The sequence below is a fragment of the Akebia trifoliata genome, chromosome 5 (assembly GCF_017979445.1).
Source record: "Akebia trifoliata isolate Shusen 1 chromosome 5, ASM1797944v1, whole genome shotgun sequence".
NCBI classification, from domain to species: Eukaryota; Viridiplantae; Streptophyta; class Magnoliopsida; order Ranunculales; family Lardizabalaceae; genus Akebia; species Akebia trifoliata.
Window position 1 is genome coordinate 22106558 of NC_141379.1, and position 17189 is coordinate 22123746.

Genomic DNA, 17189 nt, shown 5'->3' on the forward strand with positions numbered 1-17189 from the left:
TGAAGAAGATAAACAATAATATTTATGTAAAGAATTTGTTTGATCATAAGCTATGGTCAATTATATTCTCTAATATAAGTTTAAAGAACGGATATCATTGAAAATGGTTTAGAACGAGGGATTAATGGAAAAACAAGAAAAAAAAGTCCTTCAAGAACAACTTGAGGACGAGTTTTTTTTTTATAAAGAGGGTCTGATGTAAGATATCTACAATTCTAAATAATTTTTTAAATTTATTAGGTTTTATTTCTATTTCTAATTTTAGTAGGATTTCTATTTCATAGTTAAGTTAGGAGTTTAATTCTTTGTTAGTTTCTAATTGATTTTAAATTTATTTTTAGGATTAGAAAGTTAATATTATGTCATAGATAGGTCATAAATGTTCATTTTTTATATTTTAGTATGATTACAAGTTGTTATGATTGAGTTATCTATATAAGGAGCTCAAAATCCGAAAATCAATAATCAATCAACCAATAATTAATTCAATTATCTTTTCTATTTTAATTATTTTTTAATTTTATGTTTTATTTTTTTTTAAGTTATTGTTTGTTTATCAATTGAATCTATTGATTCAAATTGGTTTTGAGTATTCTATTGAACACAATTTATCAAATCTATTGATTCACACGTTTCTGCTACATCAGTTTCTTCCTTCTGTTATATCCTATGTACTAGCTATAATATGTTATGCCACGAAACATTTTTATATGATAATATCACCTATGTTTCAGATAAAATAATGGTGTTATGAGTTGTTAACTTGTAAAATCGTTTATTCTTTTTATTATTAAGTAAATAAAATCTTTATGGATATTAAGTTCCTTGAGTTACAACAACTCTTGATCCATACATTGAGAATCACAAGAGTCCCAAAACGATATATAAATTGATATGTTTTAAGTGTTGAAAGATCTTTCCCTCGCATATTCTTTAGGTTTATGATCAAGTTTTGAGTTTAAGGACGGAGTCAAGCGTCAAGCGTCAAGCGTCCGCTAGTATAATGTTGACTCAACGTGTTATCGAATTTTGGGGCGTGACAGCCCACTAGCATGATTTATCTACGCTCTGAAAGAAAATACCAAGTTGGGTAAACTTAAATGAATTTCCATGTGCAATCTCACATACCCTTATTTTACTTACGAAGTAGTGGATTTACACTCCTGTAATAAGATAGAACATGAAGGGTATTTCGGGCAATAAAAAATGTTGAAACCTCAAATTTCTCAGGTGACAACGAATTTGTCCTCTCTCTCTCTTTGGTCTGAGCAGCTTCTCCTCTCCAGTCTCCGTTATTTCTCCAATTTTATCAAATCTAAATCCCTATAAACCCTAAGATGATCTATGCTTGCAATGGCGTCTGTTCTAAATTTCCCCTCAACAATAATTAGCAAAAATGCTCCAAATTCACCATTTTCAGTTCCAGTAGTAGAAACAGAAACCCTAAAATGACCCTTTGTTCATGTTCTTTGAATCGGGATGCAGATTTCTTCTGCCATGGCTCCCTCTCCTCTAACATCTCATCCCTCCAACTCCAACACCAACACCAACTCCAACAACAACAACAGATCCCCAACTACACCTCTCATCTCCTCACTCTCACTCGGCCTCCTCTCTCTCCCTCCTCAATCTTCTACACCAGCTTCTCATCATCGTCAGCATCACCAACGTTTGACACAATTGGTGCCTTCAGATCATCACCACACCAATCACCACGTGATTGAGTTAGAGCCAATCGCAGCCGCACATCCATCTATGGTGGATCATTCTATTCCGGTGGCTGCTCCATCTGTCGCTAGGGTGCGGCTTTCGGATATCATGCCATACGATGGAGCACCTGGCGGGACTTATGTTAGGTCAGTAGAAGCACTTTCGGGTTCTCTGAGGAGACATAATGCAGCGGTGATAGAGTTGGGGCATGAAGAAACTGCATTGATGCGATGCGCATTGGAGTCGGCGAGGTTTTATTTCAGGACAAGAGGGCAGAGCGGTGGCAGTGGTGGAGGGACTTGGGGGAAGCCGAGTAGAGGGGTTTATATGTATAGGGCAGGAAGGTACGAGCTCAATTATCTGAACATTTTTTTGGGCTAAGCAGAGTCCTTATTTATTTATTTATTTATTATAAGTGTTTTTTGGTGTTTCTTTTAATTATGTGATATTTTTTATGTCTCCAAATGATGGCATTTTATTGCAAATCATAGTTCTTGAGATGGATGAGTGGAAAGAACAATAAGGTAAAATTAGAAATTACCATATTTATGAACTAGGGAGTAGCTTTGGTATGTGATTAACTAAGGAAAATTGATTAGAATAGGAAGGAACATGCAATTTGAAGCTTCTATACAAACAAGAAGAAGCCCAATGAGGACTTGAAACGAGATAGTGAGAGCGGATATGAACGCATTGGAATTGACATAAGACATGACTTTAGACAGGATTGAAAGGATTAATTTGATGACACACAACTTAGCAAAAGATTTCTTGCTAGAATTGAATGATGGAACATAATTGTCGTTATCTTCACCAAGTTAACTAGAATTGAATGGTGGAATGGAATCTTCATCATCTTCACCAAGTTGTTGGTTAAGGCATTGTTCGTGATGTGGCGATGGTCATTAATTCCCCAGTGATTGAGCTACTCACCCTAAGTGCATAGATCTATATTCTTATACATATGACATGACCTGCTTGAGCTATTAAACGGTTGTGTCGATCTTGTTGGATACACCGTGAAAACAATGTACTATCTTGGGGACACCAATACTACACATGAAGTTGTAATCATGGTGGTACACGGTGTCTACATGCTTCTATAATAAACTTTGATGCTATACTTTACAATTACAAAACAAGGACTGTATTGTTCCTTGTAGATCGAGAGTGGAAATACATTTTTTTGGGTTTTATGCAAATATGTGTGTTCTCTCGCGTATTCAAATACATATGTCCTCGGTGTCGACTGTCAAGTATGTTTCCAGTGATTCCCATGGATGGTGCCCCTTTTTAGGTTAGTTAATCTCGACTCTTGATTTAACAAACTCAATAAATCAAACCAAATAAAAACAAGACAAAAACGAAGAACACAAAGAAGTATTGAAGGGGTTCATTGCATAATTTTGGCTACATCCTTGGGTACTACAATGATCCATTATCTTCAAAGATTACAATCTTTTTTTATTTATTACATTTGCGTAAGAGTTCTTCATTCTATGAATCAAGGAGTCCCTCATGACATGAGTTTAAGTTCTATTTATAATACATGAAGTAAGTGGTGGTTGGCATTACATCACTGATATTTATAATACATGAAGTGGGTGGTTGTAGACATTACATCACTTCAGTATGCCTTCTTATCATCTTTACAAGCAAGCAGTCAAATTGGGGAGTTGGTAGACTATTACTTCACTTTGTCACATCATGTTAGATCTTTCTTGAAATTCGCATCATACTCGAGGTCCTCTTAGCTTTCAGGATTCCTGTGAAGTAGACTCAGGAGAGGTACTATCTTCCAGAACCAATATTGTTGGACCTAAGACTTGGTTATGGATCATCTATAGTCACGGGATTGGGTATCTAATGCTTCTGATGTTGGTACCAAGTATTGAGTTGGCTACTTTTATGAATTTTAAGAATGATCGAGTTGGCTTGAGACTTTTGTTAGTGCGTTTGGATTAGATTGCGTAAATCGAGGTTCTACGTGTTTGGCTTAGATTCACTTTTTCAGGGTTGGTTAGTAGTTTCAAGGCTCTAGGGGAAGTGAACCCCCCTTTCACCTTTCTCTTCATCATCAAAGTCAGCTTTTGGGAGGATGCTGGTGAGGGCTATGGCTAACGTGGATTTATCAAGGTTTGCTATTGCATTAGGAGGTCCGGTGATGTTACCTATTTGCAAATGATACCCTCATCTTTCAGATGACTCAAGGGAACAAATGAGTTAAGTGGGCTCCTTTGTTGCTTTGAGGCTATAACGAGGATTTATATGAATCTCCAAAAGAGTAAGGTAGTTGAAAGTTTCTCCATTGTGGGGGTTGGAACTACGTCGTTGGGTTGTCAAGTGGGGTTTTCCCTGTTTTCCTTTCTAATGATAGAGCCAGTGGGAATGAAGTTTAGTCCTTGAAATATCTTGAAAGGAGGTAAAATAACCCTCTTTAAGAGTACTCTAACAAGCATTCATGTCTATTTTCTATCATTGTTCTCAATTCCAAGATGTGTAAAAGCAAAAATTGGATAAGTTTTCTCAGGATTTCCTTTGGCATGATAAGAAGGGTAAGAGGAAGTTTCACTAGGTCAAGTAGAAGTGCATTTGCTCCTCCAAGAAACATGGGGTCTTCAGTCTTGGATTCCAAAATCTGAAGTTGATAAATTTTACCCTGTTGGGCAAGTAGTTGTGGAGGTTTGGTACAAACCAGAATAGTCATTTGGTTTAGAAGAGCCTTCAATGATTGGGGGGTGGATTCTATCGTCGATATAGTGAGATACATCTCTTTTTTTTTTTTTTGATGGATAACAAAATTTATTAATAAAGTGGTCAAGAAGACCAATTGGAAGGGAACAAAGAAAATTTAAGAACAAGCAATACTACAAACCCAATCCCAACGAGCAACCAAATCCGCAAAAAACCTTTTAAACTCTCAAAAAGCCTTGGACCAAAAGAAAAGACATGAAAGAATCGACAAAATCACCTCCGATGCATCTACTTCTTTGTCTACAAGGCACCTATTGTTCCGCTCTTTCCAAATTACCCACGAGATGGCAAACGGAAGGAGCCTCCACAACACCCTCTTGCCCCCCCAGAACGAGCTACCCCACTCTTGCCATGTCACACCCCAAAAACTCAACCCGAATCCCCATGATTCCCAAGTTGAATCCCGAGGCATGATATAAAATTCATATCATGATAATCAATATATAAGGGTAAACGACAAATAAATAACTATATGTCATACCTGATCATTGCTCAACAGAATAGATACGTATCCTCAAACATTAGTACACTTGACATATATACATAAAATAGTAGTGACATAATACGGTGTTCGTAATTACATAACAAAAAAAACGACAGTTAAAGACTTAAACCTAACTCTAGTTTAAGACTCATTATTAGTAGTACCCATGCTCCACTCCTGGAAGTTTGGACTGATTATCTATAAGGCCATGGTATTGAACTTCCTTGGAAGGATCATCTAAACCAGGTGCGCCTGAAATTTGTGATGTCGTAGGGGTGAGTAATAGGGAAATTACCCAGTAGGGGAATCTTACAATTCTAAAGAACATCTTATATGTAGTTTAAACATTCTAAGAATTCATAAATCATGCATATTTGATATTCAACACATAATTGAAAATAATTGAACATCGATATCATAAAACCTAATAGGAAATTGAAATACCTAAAAATTTGGAGAAACAATTGTTCATAATATAACATCAAATAATAGAGTACTATAATAGAGAGTTGAGGGTCACGACTGATGTGAACATCTCAGTCAACATACAATTATTCCACTACTTTACCAGTGTGGAACCTCACTGTTTGTTCCTGATTCCATGGCTAGTCTCTGTTACAATTTGGGTAACTGTTTTCTAACTCAGGTTGGTCGTTAACCAAGGCCTTAAGAAACGGGCCAAATTAAGTAGATCATTCTTTCTTGACTACTCTAGACTATTAATGACCATTAACTAGTCATCTTCATCTATGCCAATCTGGCGTACATTGGATCCTCGATAATCTCTATCAATCATACAACTATTTACATCTAGTTCTCTATTAAAGATAGAAAGGAAATTCCCAGATTTCTGTTGTGATGTTGTGTTCTTATGCATCCCATAATACATAAGAACTCAAACAACGCAACTGTTATCCTAGAATAACACATCGTTCCAGAAATGTCATAACATGTTATTCTTTATAGGTTTTCACAATTTCTTTAATAAATCACTAAATACTACATATAAGTATTTATTTTATTTTTAAAACGTATTAAAAGTAAAACATACACGTGTTTTAAATACCCAGACCACTCTTAAATGTACAGTCTCATCTATTTTTTTCTTTTCTTTCGTGTCTTACACGACCAATAGTCAAAGCATTTCTCTCAATCACGTCTTACACAGTCTTTGACTGAAGCATCACCTCATCTTTTCTCTCTTTCTTGTCTTATATGGCATACGCCGAAGCATCTCACTAAGTGGGTATTTTAAAAAACACAACAATCAATGGAGAACTCGTTCTCATACTTTATTTTAATAAATTACTTTTCTTACTCAACTTTTTAATTAGAAACATTTTTTGGAAATCCATCACCAAAACGATTAAAGTAACTTGTCCGCTAGTTTAACTTATTCAAAATCATGCATGTTTATAAAATATGAATAAAATATATGAATTGTGTATAAAAACAACAACTTATATGGTTGTTGTATTTTCTTTTTTTGATAAGTACAAAATACGTATAAAGTATAAAGTAACAAATGTTTTAAGCATTCAATCTAAGTAGACATAGTAAAATATTATACAAAAACAGCAACTTTTATAGTTGCTGTATTTTATTTTTTTTAACAAGTATAAATACGTATAAAACATGTATAACGTACGTATAAAACAACAAATTTTGATCATTCTATTTAGCATATATGTTATGTCAATTTTATACAAAAACAACTTTCATAGTTGCGGTATTTTATTTTTAGCATGTATAAATATGTATAAAACATGTATAAACCAATTATAAGCATGTAATAAATTCTTTTTAAACAAAACAACTATTAGTATGCTTTAAACTCATAAAAACAATAATATAAATATATATAAAGTATATTGCATGTTGTTGAAAATAATTACAAAACAACTTTTGATTTAAAATTACTAAATTAGAAATGTTTTAAAAACAAAATAAATTCTGTTTACAACTATAAAATCAATAATATTTTTCTTAAATTTTTACTAAAAGTATCATAAAGAGTTGCAAGGGCCTACATCTTTGCTTCTATTTCTTTTCCTTTCCTTTATCTTCCTTCTTTCTTTTCTCTTCATTTTTCCTTCTTACTTTTCCCTTTCTTTTTTGTGTAGAAAGTGAAACAAACAAAAAAAATCAGCTAATACCATATTTAGATATTATCAAATAATATTTAGATATTGTTATATATATAAAAAAAAATTCTAATTCTTTTAGAATTTCCTAGAAAGTTGAACTTTAGTCAATTTGACTTAGTCAAAGTTGTTTGATTAGAATTGACTTGACTTGAGTTAATAATAGTTGACTTGACTTAAGTCAACAATGGTTGACCCAATCAACCTTAGTTGACTTGGTCATATATATATATATATATATATATATATATATATATATATATATATATATATATATATATATATTTGGACATTACATGCCAAAATTGGAAAAGGCCCATCATCGAAGAAGGAAGGGCAACCAACCTTGCCAAATCTCCCAAGGAAGGAGCTCCAAACTTGACTTGAGAAGACGCAATGCATAAGAATGTGATCAATAGACTCTTTGGTGCTAAGGTAGAGCAAACAAATGTTAGGCTCATAGACTCCTCTACTCATCAATTGATCCATTGTTAGATTCTTATGAAGCACAACACACCAAATAAAGAAACCTTGGTGGGAATATTTTTGTCACCACACCTCTTTAACTAGGAACTACAACTCCAAGGCCGGCAGGGATTCATAAAAAGAAGAAACTGAGAAGGTCCTTGACCGACTACAAACTCGACGCTGACCATCACACATCTCCGCTACTAGACTCATGCCATCAAGACCATGAAGAAGTAAAGTCACCCCTCTAACTCCCAATTGTTGATGTTCCTTCTAAAACCAAAATCCCAACCTCAAACCCCCATCCTGTTGAAAAAAAGAATTCACTGGTAACCCCTTTTTAGATGAAATCAAAGCCAATTGTGGAAACCTCGACATTACAGTAGCCTCGCCACACCAAATATCTTCCCAAAACTGCACTCTTTCCCTTGACCCAATCACAAATAAGACTCTCATACAAAATTCTGGTAGGACTTTAAGAATCCTTTTCCACATGGCACAACCAAAAGAAAGTCTCATACCCCTACTCACCCAATCAAATGCCAACACACCAAACTTTGTGGCAACCACCTTCCTCCAAAGGCTATCAATCTCCTCCCCAAACCACCACAACCATTTCCCAAGCAAGGCTTGATTCATGATCTTCAACCTTCTAATACCCAATCCCCCATGCACTTTTACCCTACAAACGTTTTTCCAACTCACCAAGTGGAATTTCCTCGTCCCTAATTTATCATGCCACAAAAAATCACGAAAAGGATTCTCCAACCTATCTTCCACATTTTTGGACATAGTAAAGAGTGAAAGAAAATAGACTGGGAAACTAGCAAGCACACTCTTGATTAGAGTTAATTTACCCCTTTCGACAAATACCTTGATTTCCACGAAAGTAACCTCCTACTCACTTTTTTTACCACCAGATCCCATAAAGCTTTACTTCTGTACTCTGCACCCAAAGGCATCCCCAAATAGGTAGATGGGAGACTACCTAATTGGCAACCCAAGCATGTTGCCAACAATTGAGGTCTAGGAACTTCCCCAACTATGAACACCTTGCTCTTGTTCAGATTAATGGCTAACCCCAAGGCCACCTCAAAACAACACAATAAACCCCATAGAAAGCCAATCTGAGTCTCTGACGTCTCCTCAAAGACTAAAAGGTTATCTGCTAAGTGAAGATGAGATATCACCGGACCACCTAAGCCCTAGGGGAACCCAACAATTTCGCCATTCTCACTCGTCTTACTAAGGATCCTACCAAGGGCTTTGCAATAATGAGAAATAGGTACGACGAAAGTAGATCCCCTTGTCTTAATCCCCTTGAGCTCCTAAAGAAGCCTTCAAGTAAACCATTCACCAAAATAGAGAATGTAGCCGATGAGATACACAACATAACCCACCAGATCCACCTATTCCCAAACCCTAAACGGCCAAGAAGGTACTTGAGGAAGCTCCAGCTAACATGATTGTATGCCTTCTCCGAGTCAATTTTACACATCAACCTCGGGACCCCTGATTTCGTCCTGGAATTGATATACTCATTAGCCACCAAAACCATCCATGGTTTGTCTTCCTTTCAAGAAAGCACTTCTGGCCGAATTAATAACTTCTGGTAACATCGTTTCTAGTCTCGAAGCCAACAACTTGGAAATAATCTTGTACACCGGCCCAACCAAACTAATATGTCTAAGGTTCGCTATATCCTCCGCACCCTCTTTCTTGGGAACAAGAGTGAGGAAAGTGCCATTAGACCCAAACTCCAACTATCCGTTAGCGTAAAAATCATTGATCACCTCCATCAAGTCCCTTTTCACCACCTCCCAACACACCTTAAAGCATGCCATTAAGAACCCGTTCGGACCCGGAGCTTTATCCCCTCGCAGCCGCCCCACACTTTTTCTTCTTCAAAGGGTCTTTCCAACCAAACCTTCTGAGCATATGAAATTTGATCAAATCCAAGGCCATCAAGCCTTAGCTGCCTATGATGCACTTCCGTGTATAGCTTCTTATAGAAGCCCACCACTGTCGTTGCCATGTCTTCAACCCCTTCCATCGAACTACCTTCACACCGAAGCTTGGAAATTTGGTTAACACGACTATGTTAGTTTGCAACCTTGTGGAAGAACTTAGTGTTGTTATCCCCTTCTTGAGCCACTTAATAGTATACTTTTGCTTCCAATTGACCTCTTCCAAAAGGGCAACGCTTTGGAAGGAGGCCTTCAAATCCACTCTGTGAGCCCTTTCTTCCATAGACAAGACTTCATTTTCTTCCTTCAAGTCAAGAACCTCCACCTCCCTAAGAATCTCTTTCTTTATCAATTTTACCCTCCCAAAGACTTCAACATTCCAAATCTTTAGTCCCTCCTTTAACTCCTTTAGTCTAAAAATTACCTTTGGCCTTCCAACATAATCCATCTCATTCCACCGAACTTGAATCATCCCCTTAAAGTTGTGATGCTGGAGCCACGTGTTCTCAAAACGGAATGGCCTTGGACCTCCCTTAAACAATCCTGCTTTCAAAACAATAGGACAATAGTCAGAAGCAAGGTTTGGAATGGAAATTTGATTAAGATCTTTGAAGATATCTTCCTAATTCTCGGAGACCAAAAATCTATCCAACCTGTTCATAACAGGCCCTCCTGATGATTAGACCAAGTATATTTAGCCCCACAAAGAGGAATATCCAACAACTCATTACGGTTGATAAAGTCTGCAAACTCCTTCATCTTTTTTTAGTTAACCTTGAGTCCCCCAACTTCTCGAAAGAGAACCTAATAACATTGAAGGCACCCCTAATGCACCACAACTTACCCCAATACTCCTAGACATCGTCCAGTTCTTCCTAGAAGATCCTCCTTTCACCTTCCACAATGGGCCCATACACCCCTATGAACACCCAATTGAAGTTCTCCAACACTCCTTTGCACAAGATTGAGATAGAGTAAGCCCCAACCAGCTCATCTTCCATCACGAGGACCCTCTTATCCCACATAACCACCACCCCCCTGATGACCTTAACGCCATCAAAGAACACCAATCGGTATGAGTGGAGTGCCACAGTTCCCCAATCAGTACATTAGAAAAAGAACATACTTTAGTCCCTTGCAGCACCACTAGGTTTGGTTTCTCAGTAGCAATTATCGCTTTCACCAAAACACGCTTCCTTCTATTGTTAAGACCTCTAAAATGCCAAGAAAAGATTTTACACGACATTAAAGTACGGTTAGTTTTGGTTTGTATCGGCTGAACAATATAGTTTTCAACTTTTCGAGATGAAACGCCTATGAAATCGAAATAATGAATGGAGCATTGATTTTTCGGTTGAAAATTTTTGATTTCTTTTATAAATCTAAGAGATCCAGAAAGAGGGTTCGAAAGATCTAAATGTGTGGGAGAGGATCACCGACGCCAGAGTTTGAGGTGAGTCACTCGGTCTCCTTTTTTCTCTTTTTTTTCTTGATCTAGATCGTGTTTTCAACTGATGACATGCCCTTGATCACAGTCTCCTCTCAAAGACTCAAGTATTTAGGTAAACCCCCTCCATAGTTAGGTAATATTTGAAAAACACCTATATTTTCAAACTGATGACATGTACCTTGAACTGGGTATCCTATGAAAGACCCATTTTTTATGTTTCGAATTTATAGTATATTTTGGTATAGTTTCCTAATATTTTAGTATTATTTCTGTTTTAGAGAAACCCGAAACATTGAGACAAAACGATATATTAAACCTTGCTTGTTATTGTGTCTTAGATAACAATGGCCTTTGGTGGAAAGAATCTTCACGTGGGATCCTCATAGATTATGTGATCTTTGCTTGCTCGAGAAGGATTCCTTTTCATCTCTTTGTTTGTATGTTTTCCTTTTTTTCTTGTAGACCCATTTGTCTTCATGTTAAGTATTATTATTTTATTTGGATATTGCAACCTCCTGATAGCCCTTGAGCAGAAGAAACTTTCTGATGTATCATTTGCCAAAGTTTGAAATTCTTCCTTCTAAGTCAATTGTTGTGGGCTAACTGATCATTAAAGTGGATTATTAAACATGGAAAGCAACTTTGAGGTCGTGGGTTCAAGTCCAGCTTAGCCCTGCCCCCTCCCCCCCCAACACACACACACCCCACCACCACCACCAAAAAAAAAAAAGTGGATTGTTAAACATAAATCCTCTAGCTTGCAGTCTTTGCAGCTTTGAATTCTCCCAACTAGACCTTGAATATCTGAAACAATCCATTTTTTCTTCTGCGAAGATCCTCGAACTTTTTTATGCTTAAGGAAACAAAAATCTCCATATAGGCCTTTTGCTGTTTGAATCAGGAGAGATGATGAAGGGAATTTTCCCCTAATTGCTCACTAATATGATCCTCGAGATCTGATATTCATTGCTTGAGTGAGTATTCCTTAAATAATCTTAATGTAAGGAAAGCATCGTTGACTGCATACGTGACATCATGAAGATGAAGTAATGTAAGTTCAATAAGGCAGAGAGGAGTGCTAAACCTTTTCTGCAAAGCAAATGCTGGAAATAAAACACTTTTTGCTAATCTTTTCTTTCATTATTTCCTTGTAAGTAATGATTAAAGAAATACAACAAAAGTAACCCTGATGTTTATATTGGAAAGACGTTGACATTTTGTGTTTAAAGAATGCAACAAAAGGCATGGCATTTTTTCTTATGTTTTAGAACTATAAATGTTATGCTTGAACACTTATTTTTTATCCTCCTGGTAATATTAGCAATGATGTAATGGATTACCTATTTCTTTTTTTTGTTTTGGTTTTTGTTGTTGTTGTTGTGATCTTCAAACACACTCTTTTCCTCTAGAATTGTAACTATTACAATTTATTTGATATTTTTATTCATCTCGTGCAGGGCTTTGGAAGATGGTGACTCGTCTCCCCCATGCATGGCTGATGTTTTTAGATGCATGGGAAAGTCTGCTCGTGCTGCTTTGTGTGCGATAGCTAGGCATCTTCGTTTACGCAGCGAGTAAGGATGTTTATGTTTGAACAATGAATGAATATGCACAACTCATTTGCACATATTTGTTTTCTGATTATTTTCTTCTATTCGGCAGTGTTTTTAACCATTTGCTTGATGATAACCCATTGCCTGCCAATGAGGCATCCTCATCGGTGCTGGTTGCATCCTATTCAAATGCATCCTTACAAAACGGGAAGGGGAGTACTGGGGGAGGGAAGCCGTCTATCAATGGTGAAGTTGAGAAGGGATTATTGACATTAGTTGCTTCAGACAGTCCCGGTCTTCAGGTATCTTGGCTTTACCTCTTGACAACTTTGATCTTTTTATGTGTGGAATTTTTCAATAAGAGATATTAGTACAGGTATCTGGTATAAAGTTTTGTATCGTCCCAGAATGTTTCAGCCAACACTGGAATGAAACATTGAATGTTCCGGATTGTCTCGAAATATTTTGGTCAAGATGATCTTTGTTTTTCTTCTGACCAATACATTGCCTTGAGACAAGATATTAAACCTTGATCAGCGGTGCTAGTAACTGCTCGTTCATCTTTTTAATTTTCAAAATAATTTGTGATATTTGGTAGTTGTGATCCTCAAATCATTCTTTTCAGTTGTTTCCTGCATAGGTTTGTGACCCCAATAATCGATGGTACCTAGCAGATTGTGGGTCGGGTCCCGGGGATCTCTTGCTTCTTACAGGAAAGGCTCTGAGTCATGCTACTGCTGGTCTTCTCCCTGCTGCCTCATACAAGGCTGCTTCTTCAGGAAACATTAGTGGAAGGTTTATTTTTATTTTTGTAATTCTCCATTTTGATGTAGCTATCTTGATACATGTGGTCTATGTATGATTGAAGGTTGTTCAGTTATAGCAATCCCATACAAGTAATAAAAACCAATCTGCTTGCATGTGACTTTGTGCTTTAGGACATCACTGGCATTCAGACTCATGCCACTGGGCAATGCTATATTAGATTGTTCTCCAATTGCGGCTGCTGGTCATGTAATTTCCCAAAGCTATGTACCAATCTCAGTGAGCCAGTTCATGGATGACCTTTCTGCTGAGGAAGATTTGGTATGCAACCGTCCTGATCAGACTTACGTAAGTTCTTATTTTCGAGACACAGACACTGAATGCAAACACAAATACATGCACACACATAAAGAAGGTTGGGCCAGGAGAAGGCATCAACTAATGTCCGTCTGAATATGTACCTGTCTTTTATACTTGTCCTCCAAATGTAGCAGAACCATTTTTGTTTTTATTTAGAGATGCCAATTCTTTTCAGTCTAGACTTGAACTGCTCTTAAAAATTTTGATTATGGAAATATCTACATTTTGAGAAACATCATGCTTATATGAATGCTGTACTGCAATTAAGATGTATCAGTAAGAAACCAAAAAACCTAGAGCAACTAGTAGAGGAGGAGAAAGAGAGGAGAAGAAGAAGATTAGCGAGAGAGAGAGAGAGAGAGAGAGCAGCAGCAGCTATATGGTACAGCCTCTCTTCTCTATATATTAAATTCAACTATAAAGTATTTGGGCACATAAGGGGGCCCCATTACATAAAATCCCACTACGACTTAAGAAAATCCCTAGGGGCTGTTGCACAATATACACGAACAGCTCTAGGGCTGTTTTGTACAAACAAAATCTTAACACTCCCTTTCAAGCTAGAGCATACATATCAAAGATGCCCAACTTGGTACATAAAAAAGAAAAAGGTACACAAGATAATGATTAGTGAGAAAATCAGCCAACTGATCACTCGAATTCACATAGGGGTTGACAATCTATTTACGCATGAGTAAATCCCAAACAAAGCGACAATCAACTTTGATATGTTTGGTGCGCTCATGAAAGACAAGGTTGCTAGCAATAAAAATGACAGCCTGGTTGTCACAAAACATCTGCATAGGTTATGGAGCATCAACACCCATGTCGTTAAGAAGAGAATGAACTTACAACATCTCAGAAGCAGTGAGGCGCATTGCACGATATTCAACCTCAACATTAGAGCAAACCGCAACGTTTTTCTTTTTATTATGCCAAGTAACAAGATTTTCACCAAGAAGTGTGCAATAACCAGAGATAAATCGACGATCAGAATGACTTCCGGTCCAGGTAACATCAAAGTATCTAAAAATAGTCAAGGAAGATGAAGGATGATAAAAGAGACCCATTCTAGATAGCGTAGAATATGGAAGATAGCTTCCCAATGAGACTATCGAAGGGCATGCATAAACTGATTGACCAGTCCCCCACATAAGCAATGTTAGGACAAGTAACTATGAGATATATGAGCGTGCCAATTGTTATTGGTATGTATAGGATGTGTGGGGGCAAACTGATCTTTTCCAGTTCCACACGTCCCACTTAGTGTAGTCCTAATTCTCATATATAACTAAAAGAGAGGAGGCTCATAGAATATGATTTTTATTCTATAGAGTCTCTCTCAATGCTTCTTCTTTAAATCTCTTTTTTTTTTTTAAACAATAACATGGTATCAGAGTAAGTTTTAGACCTTGAAGTTTGAGAACATACTCATCTCTCTTCTCTTCTTATTTTCCTTTCTTTTTTTTCTTCTTCTCCGATCTACTTGGTATTAAAATCTTGATTGGTATTTCAGAATTGCTTTAGTTGGTGCAATCTGTTTACTATGGAGTGATTTCTGATGGATATGAAGTCCAATGTTCTATCTCCTGAGTTCTTTAATCTTCAGATGACCTCGATCAAATTAAATGGAGATAATTTTATCCCTAGGTCGAAATCTATTGAGGTATTCCTTACTACCAACGGAAAGTTGAAGTATCTGAAAGATGATCCTCTTAAGATTGACGATCCTCACTACTCTAAATGGGTTCAGGAAAATGCTCAGATTATGGAGTGGTTGTGGAATTGTATGGATTCCACTATTGGTGTCAACTTGATGTTCCTATCTTTTGCCAAGGAGATCTAGATTCAGGTTGGTAAGATGTATTCTGGAGTGAATAATATTTATCAGATTTATCAGTTGACTGAAGAATTCTTTTCCGTTCAGTAAGATGATCAAAGTTTACCAGCATATTACTCTCACCTTCAAAATATACGAAACGAGTTCAGTGTATATCAACCCCTTACTACTAATTTGCTCGTACTACGTCAACAACGGGAAGAGATGGATGTTCGTTTTCTTTCTGGTTTAAAATCTGAGTATAATTTTGTTAAATCTCAGATTTTGACTAGTAAAGTTGCCTTCACTTACTAAATTTTTTTCTCATTTTCAAAGAGCTTCTGTTGGTGGTTCTGGTGCTACATCATTGGTGTTTGAATCTGACCGATCAACATCGACTGTTTCTAAAAGTTCAGATCGTGGTCGTGGGTATTGTGGTAATCGTGGTGGAGACTGTGGAAAGAGTCATGATTCTAGTGGAGGTTGTGGTGCACCCAGGAAGTGTATCAAGTGTGGATTTAATGGTCACTTTGTGGATTTTTGTCGGGATTTACATGGTCAGTTCACAAACTGGGCCAATCAGGTTATTTCTAGTGACATTAATGGTGGTAGTTTTATTGATCCTACTCATCAGGTGGCTTCCCATGCAGATATGGTTACTATATCTCGTGATGAGTATTCCAAGTTAGTTTATCCTCTTCAGCCTACTGCCTCGCCTTTCAACACTGTGACTCTAGCTCACTCAGGTATATCTTGTCTTACTTCATCTTCATCCCCTTGGGTCATTGATTCAAGGGCGCCAGATCACATAACTGGGTCATCATGTATGTTTTCATCCATTCAACATTCTTCCTCTTCGTCTTAGTTTGTCACTCTTGTTGATGGTACTACTTATAGGATTTCTGGTATTGGAACCGTCGTTCTTTGTTCTACACTTTCTTTATCTTCTGTATTATATGTTCTTAAATTTCCTTTCAGTTTAATGTCCATCAATAAGTTAAACTCAATCTCTTCATTGTTCCGTGACGTTTTACCTCTCATATTGTGTTTTTTAGAATCTAAAGACGAAGATGATGATTGGTAGGGGGTATGAATCTGGAGGTTTCTACTATTTGGATGGTTGGTGGAGGTTCGCCTGCTCTTTATGCCACAATCACTCCGCAAAAATGGCATTGTCAACTTGGTCATTCTTCACTCCGCTCTTTAAAAAAGATGGTTCCCAGTTTGAGTCATTTTTGTTTTAGATTGCGAGTCATGTCAGTTAGCTAAACATCATTGTGTTTCTTATCCATCTAGATCTGTTATTAGAGTATCGAGTCAGTTTAATCTAGTTCATTTTGATATTTGGGGTCCTTATAGGATTATTTCCCGTTATGGGTTTTATTATTTTGTTACTTTTGTAGATGATTTTTCACAAATGAGATGGTTTTATTTAATAAAAGATCGTTCTGAGTTATTTTCTATTGTTAAATTATTTCATACTGAAATTCAAACTCAGTTTGGTGTGCAAATCAATTTGTTTCATAGTGATAATGCTAAAGAATATGATTTTGGACCTTTGAATGATTATCTTTCATCCTTTGATATTATTTATCTAACTTCTTGTACACGCACCCCTCAACAAAATGGTGTTGCTGAACGTAAAAATTCGCACTTTCTTGAAGTTGCACGTTCTCTGATGTTTTAAATGCAAGTTCCTAAATTTTATTGGGGGG

General features: G+C 36.7%; 1 protein-coding gene across 10 annotated transcripts in view; it reads left to right on the forward strand.

Moving 5' to 3' along the window:
* The first annotated feature begins 1200 nt into the window (after nucleotides 1–1200).
* Nucleotides 1201–17189, forward strand: part of LOC147401653 (uncharacterized) — a 46933-nt gene continuing 30944 nt past the window's right edge. For 2 of the 10 annotated variants that reach the window (XM_086443011.1, XM_086443013.1), the window contains exons 1-5: nucleotides 1203–2054; nucleotides 12435–12551; nucleotides 12640–12832; nucleotides 13171–13325; nucleotides 13469–13643. In XM_086443011.1, the coding sequence (XP_086299137.1) occupies nucleotides 1480–2054; nucleotides 12435–12551; nucleotides 12640–12832; nucleotides 13171–13325; nucleotides 13469–13643 (1215 nt within the window). In that variant the 5' untranslated portion in view covers nucleotides 1203–1479. Of the gene's footprint in view, nucleotides 2055–11315; nucleotides 11415–12434; nucleotides 12552–12639; nucleotides 12833–13170; nucleotides 13326–13468; nucleotides 13644–17189 lie in introns of all 10 variants that reach the window. The other 8 variants (XM_086443004.1, XM_086443012.1, XM_086443015.1 and 5 more) reach the window with 7 other exon arrangements.